At 48.9% G+C, this 8,343-nt stretch overlaps 1 protein-coding gene across 1 annotated transcript; it reads left to right on the top strand.

Moving 5' to 3' along the window:
* The first annotated feature begins 206 nt into the window (after positions 1-206).
* On the top strand, positions 207-7,824 carry AVPI1 (arginine vasopressin induced 1). The gene is made up of 3 exons (XM_011374012.2): positions 207-832; positions 5,993-6,289; positions 7,232-7,824. The coding sequence occupies exons 2-3, from the start codon at positions 6,003-6,005 to the stop codon at positions 7,389-7,391; spliced, it is 447 nt and encodes a 148-aa protein (XP_011372314.1). The 5' UTR covers positions 207-832; positions 5,993-6,002; the 3' UTR covers positions 7,392-7,824.
* The last annotated feature ends 519 nt before the right edge of the window (positions 7,825-8,343 follow it).

The following is an 8,343-nucleotide window of genomic DNA, read 5'->3' as shown; positions in this document are numbered from 1 at the left end:
TAGGGCCCATGGAAGGGGGCACCCCTCACGTGTACGCTGCAGGGACAACCACCGCCGCACCCCAGGGCAGGAATGCGGCCCTGCCCCACAACCGCGCCAGCGAAACCACGCTCTCCCTGGGGACTGACGTCAATGAAGGGGCTCCTCCCAGCGCTACGCGAGGGCGGTCGGGGGCGAAGGGAAGGGGCCCAAGTGACCACGCCCCTTGCTGTTGCTCCACCGCTGATTGGACCTGGGAGTCTTCGCACTCGGGTTTCGAGGCCGAAGGAGGGAATGGGCGGAGCCAGAACACGCCCCTCATCCCTCTTAGGTCGCTGATTGGCCCACGGAGTCTCCGCGTTCGATTTCGGAAGGCTCTCGGCAGAGCTCACACCAAGGCCCGGCTGAGGATTGGCTGTTCCAAGGCTGGGGAGCGCTTTCTCCGGGGAACCGCGGCTGTGATCTCGGCGACTCGCCTCGGGCAGCCGGGTACGTAGGTCCGCGACCCAGCTCGCGCTGCGCTGGGAGCGGGCGGGAGGGCGAGCCGTCAGAGCCGGGGTGCTGCCGGGACCCAAACCCCCAGATCCACCTAGGGCCCGTTGTTGTGCGAAGCGCTACGTCTGAGCCTCGGGGGCCGACCCTTGCTGGGGATGTCGCTGTGTGACCTCGTCCAGGATACCCCCTCCCAAGCTCTCGTCCTCTTGGTGAACGCCGCCTCGTTCTTGTGAGCACCTTCGCAGCAGAAGCCCAGAGCTGCACCTGTCTTTTCGGAAGGCCGGGCAGGGATTGGAGTAAGCACATCTTAGTTCGCCCCATCCCGATTTGTGGTCTGTTGGCGCTGCAGTTGAGCGTGGTGAGTAATCGCTCTAACTCCCCGCGGGGCTATGGAGTGCGGAGGGCACAGAGGGTGGCTTGGGAGACTCGACTTTCAATCCCTGCGCCTTCCAAAACCGGCAGAAGCAGATAGCAGGCTCCAGGAGGTTTCAGAGCCTCCTGGGTCCTTCCTCTGACGACCTCGGCAGCCATCTGGCGGGAACAAAAATAACAGTGGTTGAGAGAGTGGGCGCTGGGGTTAGACTATCTGGGTTCATATTCCCAGTCTTATCACCTACCACCTGTGTGACTTTGGGCAAGTTACTTAAGCTTCCTGAGCTTAGCTTTCTCATCTGTAAAATGGGTGTAGCGATAGTGCCTCCTCATAGGGCTGTCATGAGGATTAGAGATCACCCGCCTAAAAGTACTGTTTTGCACATGACTTGGAGCAAGGTACCTAAACGGCAGCTATGATTTAAAGTCCCCCAATGACTCCATCTCCCTTTACCCTTATCTTTCAAGATTTAAGATCCCTTTTGAGGGAGTTTCAGATAGTGGTGATGATGAAAATGACCATGATTCTACGGGCCCTGGTGGTTAAACAGTCTTTTCCTTACACCATTCATTCATGAAATAATGTACTGGGATGGATGCTTTCGCATACTTTATGTCGTTATCCCCTTAAGGGTTATTTATTCTCATTATTTTGATGATGAGTAAACTGAGGCAGGGGAAAACTGAGGCTTGTCAAAGGACACTCAGTCATCAGTGGCACAGCCAGAATTCAGAGTTCTTGAACACTTAAAAATAATTATTCCTAGATTTAGTAGGAGTTTTTTTCCAGGTCATATCTGAGAATTAGTCTGGGGAAAGGGCCCAGTTTCTTTCTCCACTCCCTGGGACACAGATTTGGAGGCCAATGTATGTCGTTTCTTTCAGGCATGCCTGGCCAAGGCCAGGCCCTTCGGGGTTGGGGGCTCACACGGCCACTGGGACTGAGCCTACCACTTGAGGAGCCGCAGATTTTGGCTGCTGTCCAGTGGCATGTCTGTATACGGAAGCAGGCCAGGGACACAAGTGTTGATTTGGGCCTTGGGCCAGAGCCTCCGGTTCTTTTTCTAAGGGGCCCTTGGCCTCAGGTTACAGATTACCACCACCACCACGATTATCTGAAGGGGGTGAGCTAAGTGAGGAGCCAGTTGCTGTGTAGCTCACACAAGTGTGTTCTGCCTCTCATAGTTACGAGTGCTTCCCTGAGACCACGGTGAGTATGTGTCCAAACTGAGCTTCAGACATTACAAAGAATGCTCAGTTGTGCACCATATTTATATATTGCAAATTCATTGCATGATGAGTCACTTTTTAAATATATTTCTTTGTTAGAGCTCTACAGTTCATTTATTGCCTGTTTCAAAACAAGTTGAACTTTGTCATTTTCAACATTTGGTATTTACTTTGGGGGTTCATTTGTTTAACCTAGTTTGTGTCAAACTGAAGTATTTTACAGTTAATCTTTACTCATTTGCTCACAGACCCCTGCTTATCTTTTATGTCAGCTCTGAAATGAGAGATTCATTTGTAAACTTTTAATAGCCCTGTGGTTTCATTTTCCAGTTTAAAGAGTACCGCTTTTCAAGTATACACTGACTTTCCTAGATTCAGGTCTTCTCCAGGAAATGAGGGAGAAAGTAACTATTGAACAGACCGAATGAAAAATTTCTTCTAATAAGTGTTCTGTTTCAATTTTTCTAAAGTTTACAATCTAATCCTTCCTGATAGCCACTGATTATCAGCCTAACTGCTGTCTATCTTGGGGTGGGAGGCAAAGCCAAGACCGAGGGGTCTCAAAATCTGGAGGTGACCCTCCCAACTAGGCTCATGCAGGGTATGGTTGAGGCTGGAGTCTCAGACTCTCCCTGATGGTTATGGTTTTTCGTTAGTGCATTTGTAACTCATTGTAACTCCATGGCTGGCGGTAGGGCCTTGCAGAGCCTTGCAGCCCTGGCAGAGTTGGCTGGGGCTACCTGAGAAGTCAGGCTCCAAGCCATTTCCTCCCTGAGGCAGCTGTTGCTGTTTGATCCTGTTGCCATTCAGAGGAAAGGGTGAGATTACCTGAGTCTGAGAGAAAGGACATCACACTTCTCCCATCACCCAAACCCCGCTAGGAGTCTGTCCCAGGCTTGGCCACAGCCATCCTAGGTCGCTAGAGTGCTTTAGAGCCGTGAGTTTTGTCTACCAGACCCTAACCTCACAGCCCATAGCAGCAAAACAGTATCTTGCCTCCATGGAACATTGAGAAGGGGAGCTGCTAGTAGGGGAGTTTTCTGGCACCTAATTAGCTAGACCTGTCCACACACGTTGCTGCGAGGCCCTGGCAGATGAGCAAACCCATCTCTGCTTTGGTACAGACCTAGCCTCCTCATGAAATCATTGACTCTCAACACTGGCACGCACCCTCAGAGACCATCAGCATCAACCTGTTCTCACAGATGTAAGAGAGAAATCAACCCACAGAGGCATGCAAAGTGCCTGAGGCCTCTTAGCCAGTGAGTGGCAGAACTGGGGCGAACCCAGTACTGATTCATAAGCCAGTGCTCTTTGCCTTGAGCTGGGTTGCAGTTCCGGATTTCTTTTGTGGAAGCAGGGGATCTTCCTTATTAGAGTGTCACGGATCCAAGGCTGGGGCAGCCTGTCACCCAGTGAACAGCCTGACATTAGTAAAAAGATTAAAATATATTCCACGCCCATCCCTGCCTCAAGTGTGATATAGTCAGTGTTCTTCCTTTCCACTGGTGTGTTTCCCTCTTTGTGAGTTAGGTAGGAATAGTGAAGTACTCTTCACAGAAATGATGGGAAGAGATGTGCTTTGAGCTGGTTCTGGCCTTGGCTAAGCCACTGGTACTTATATCTGTGTCTCAGCTTCCCTTTGTTCCTCTGTGACCTGGGGTGAGGATAACAGTGCCTGATTCTTAGAATTGTTTTAAGGATGAAATGTCATACATATTGCCTGGTTAGCAGAATAAATACCCCATAGTTAGCTTTGATTTCTCTGATCAGCCTGCAGTTGTTACTTGGTGACTGCTGTTTTCTGGTCACAGTATATTTATATCATCCAGTTCTGAGGTTTTAATTACCAGACATATTAGGTTTTAACTGGATTCCCATTATAGTACCTAAGGCAAGAAGTTTTAAAATGGTCATTTTCCAGATAAACACAATTTTTATGAAATTAATTTATCTGAAAGTCTTCTGCAGGTTTATTTTAGTTACTAAATCTTTTGAAAAGATAGTGGGTTCTTATGATAGAAGGCCTAGAGAGTGGGGCAGGGGAGTGTGGAAATTACTGGAATAAGAAGAGTGACTATTGAGGTCAGGAGGAGGGAAGGCCGGGGCAAGGGAGGGAAGCTCATTTCTGGGGAGTCTGAACAGGATAGAGTGATGGCTCAGACTTTCCAGAGAACAAAAGGCATGTGAGAGTAAGGGCTATTTTTGTAAGTGGGCTGAGGATAGGAAACCAGTAATGCTTTTATTTATATGATTCTGTTTGCATTTTTTACAATGAGCATGTACATTTTAACTTATTTCCGCCCCCCCACCCCCCCACCCCTTTCTAAGCTGGTTGCTGGTTGACAAGATGTCTCTGTAGCTAGCTGTGGAATGAGGTCTGACTTAGCAACCAAGCCGTCCCCCATTAGGCCCGGAGCTGTGAGGATTAGAGGGAGCAAGGCAGGCCCTTAGCTGTCTCAGGCTGATTGCTTGGAGGAAAAGGGAGTCCATATCACACCCCTGATCCAAGTACAAAAGGCCAGGAGGCCAATAAGAGGGATATTTGCACTTATTTAGCTCTTATTGGGTAATAGGTACATACTAAACTCATTTAATCTTTACAACAATCCTGGGAAGCGATTAATAGCTCCATTTGACAGTTAAGCAGACAGGCTTGTAGAGGTTACAGAGAAGGCGGCAGAGCTGGTATTCATCCCAGTTTTGTGGAATGCCAAAGTCCTTCATCTTTCTTGTCTCCAGTCTGTTCTCTAATCCCATGGCTTTTTCAGGCTGTACCAGAGACAGCGATAAGGTGGGTGAGCCTTAAAATATAGTTTATTTACAGTTCAAAATAAACTGTAGAACTGAGGGAAATGCTTTAATTTTCATTTCCTGGATATAGTTGGGGGACATTGACATGAACCTAACTTTTATGGAATTTTCTTAAAAGCTTTAGCCTCTGCCCTGATACTAATTCTAGCCCTGTAGCCTCTTCTGCCCCTTTTCTCTCTGTGGTCCTTTGGACTGTAGTTAGATCTGATTGGTCTATTTAATAGTTCGTTAATTTATATGGACTTGGTTCATCCCCAAGTCTTGAAAATAGGGAGAGAGATGACTCTTGTCAATTTTAGCAGAATAGTGGTATAGCAAGTGGCCCAGGTGTTTCTGCCTTGGGGCCTCTTCCTGCGCAGCCTTCCCAAGGAATATGTGTATCTTCACTGAGTCATCAGAGCAATCCTGCCAAATAGGTACTAGTACAGCTGATGTGTATACAGGAAGCAGCTGGGGTGTGGAGGGTTGCCAGCAAGTGGTGGAGGCAGCTAGAAGTAGGATTCCAACCTGCATCGCCCAGCTCTACAACCCCTCTCTTACTTCTGTGCTGCAGAGCTTGGGCCTCAGTATCAGAGATCTGGATTCTGTTCCTCAGTTTCCTCATCTGTGAAGTGAGGAAGATGAAAGTACCTACCACATAAGGCTGCCGTGCTCACGTTTCAATGTTAGGTAAATACAGCTCTTCAGTGGTGCCTGACACATGTTAAAAGCTCAACACATTTCAGCTGCTGCGCTGGAGTTATCATTAGGACCTGAGTATCCTGGGGACTGCCTGGACTTTAGAGCTGGACAGACCTGGGTTCTACTTCTGGCTCTGCACTTACCCAGGGCTTTGTGACTACAGGAAAGTCATTTAACCTGAGTCACATTTCTTCATCTGTAAAGTGGGGGTAAACAATTCTTACCTCACAGGTTTCTGTGACTCAAGTTAATCCATGTGTCAGACACATAAGCACTCTTTAAAGAAGTTTGATTTTAAGATAAAGACTTACACCACTTTGGATCTTGGAGAAACACCAGAGGTCCTTGCATTAGTCAGGACACCCAGGTTTGGGAAAAGCTTGCTGAGCTGCTGATGTCTCTCCATGCTTTCCTTCCTCAGAGCACCTAGGATGGGCACCCCAGCCTCTGTGGTGAGCGAGCCACCCCCTTGGCAGGCCCCAACTGAGGCCCGGGGCCGCAAGCAGGCCTCAGCCAACATCTTCCAGGATGCTGAGCTTCTACAGATCCAGGGCCTGTTTCAGCGCAGTGGGGACCAACTGGCTGAAGAACGGGCACAGATCATCTGGGAGTGTGCCGGGGACCACCATGTTGCCGAGGCCCTGAGGAGGCTGCGCAGGAAGAGGCCTCCAAGGCAGAAACCCCTGGGCCACTCGCTACACCACTGCAGCCGGCTCAGGTGGGTTCCTGGGACTGGAGGGCTGAGGGGTGAGAGCACTAATGATGTCTGTTCCACAATTTCCTGGTTGTGGTACCTGGAGCTACCAACCTGGCTACACTGTAAAATGCTTACCATTGGGGTTGTGGTAAGGTCTACACAGTGCCTACCACATGGTTGGCCCTTAAAAGGTTGCTGTTACAACTGAAATCATATGACCCTGTGAACTTCGAAGGGAAGGGGTGCCTGGGTCCTATCAGTGCCACCTCATTTCACAGTGATTCTCAACCAGGTACAAGAGACTATTATTTGGAAAGGAAAAAAAAAATCCTGTTTACCTATTACTGAACAAGTAACATTCAAAAGTCAGCCTGGTAAAACTTTTAGATATAAGATTACAGATAATATAGCATAGGAAAGTACTGTAGAGAAATCAAAGATTAAAAATTGGTTGCAAAATTTTACCTTAAACTTTCTCTAGCCATCTACCTCTTTGCTTAGGTCACTGCCAGTCCAGGAACAGGGAGCCCCCAGAAATCAAGCTGAACCATATGGCCTAACCATTACGGGTATACTCTGCGCCCCACAATCAGAACATCAGACCTGAACAGGCCTTCTGAGATCATCAACTCCATATTAACTCCCTACTTAACACACCTTGCTAAGGGTACTTGGTTCCTCCAGTCACATATCATGACTGATTAATGGTGTCTGCCATGAGTACAGGATAAGGAAGATAGAAAAGGTTGAATGTTGCACTCCCTGATCTAGTCCAACTCTCTTTACAGATGAGAAATCTGAAAGCTTTGCTTTGTCGCGTAGCTCTCAGGGGGCAGAGCCAAGACCAGAGCCCCGGTCTCATATTGCCCCGATAGTGTTTTAGTAGTTCACATGACCAAAATCTCTTTTTAGTCCCCATTTTGTTCTCCTATTGACGGCCTATTACATGCTTGTTCTCTGCAGAACCCCAGAGCCCCGTGCTCCACAGGCCAATCCACAGAGCAGTGCCACTGAGATGGCTTCCAGCGATCAGTATCTGAACTCTCGGAGGACAAGTGCCAGGATCCGCCGGAACTGGAGGAAGCCAGGTCCCACAAACTACCTCCATCAGATCAGACACTGATCCAGGGAAAGGGCTTGGAATGGCAGTATCTTCCCCAAGAATCAGGGACTTTTGCCAAAGAGCCTGGGGAGGTGAAGAAGGAAGAGACTTGAGGCAGACAGCACCCCATACTGCTACTAGCCTGCTCAATTCAGAACAGGACTGAAGGTGTCCACTGAGCTCTACATTATATGGGGCCCATCCTCACCAGGAAGAGAAACAGAGACCGTTCTTGCCTTGGCCCTTCCTCATCTAACACTATAGATGGGCTGCATGATATTCCCCTGGGAGTCAAGTGACAGACACTCAAGACTGAGCATCTCACCACTCCTGCTGTTAACCCTCCTGCTACTACTACGACCCATGGTCCAGCAGCCTGTCCCACACCCCTGCCCCTGTCATGCCACACAAGGAAACTGTGGTTTAAGTGGCAAAATAAAAACATTTGCATCAAGAACTGTGTATTTGTCACAGAAGGGGAGAATCTTGAAATGGATGCTCTGGAGCCAAGGGCTGTGGGGTTGGGCTCATCACAGGGAAGGGGCGTGTGTTCCCAGGAAGGAGAAAATAGGGCTGGCCCCCTGTGCTTTCTCACCGCCATCCCTTAGAGCCCCTGTGCTGAGGCCTTCTTTCCCAGAAGCTATCAATGGGGAAGATGGAAACCTCTCTGCATACAGTCCTGATCCACAGGAGAAGAGAGGGTTCTTGGCCCCTGGCCAGCTCTAGAAGAGGGAATGCTATACAGTCAGCCCCGCAGAGTAGGCAGTGAGCCTGCAGTCTCAGTGGTGGATACCAGCTCCTCAGCTGGATTCTTCATCCCCATGGGCCAACCATCCACAGGTGGGTCAACAGCTGGACCAATCATTCTTGAGCTTCCTGCATTATCCAAGGTTGCCATAACCTGAAAACCCGAGGTGAGGATTTTTATTACTATTCTGGCTTCATCTCAAAAGCAGCATACCATGTGCTCATT

The sequence above is a fragment of the Pteropus vampyrus genome, unplaced genomic scaffold, assembly GCF_000151845.1.
Source record: "Pteropus vampyrus isolate Shadow unplaced genomic scaffold, Pvam_2.0 Scaffold238, whole genome shotgun sequence".
NCBI lineage: Eukaryota > Metazoa > Chordata > Mammalia > Chiroptera > Pteropodidae > Pteropus > Pteropus vampyrus.
This window is presented reverse-complemented; position numbering and strand designations above follow the sequence as displayed.

Excerpts from the sequence above, each read along its gene's own strand:
- AVPI1 (XM_011374012.2), top strand. The coding sequence starts at position 6,003 with ATGGGCACCCCAGCCTCTGTGGTGAGCGAGCCACCCCCTTGGCAGGCC. Across the intron at positions 6,290-7,231 it reads CACCACTGCAGCCGGCTCAG|AACCCCAGAGCCCCGTGCTC; the intron begins GTGGGTTCCTGG and ends TGTTCTCTGCAG.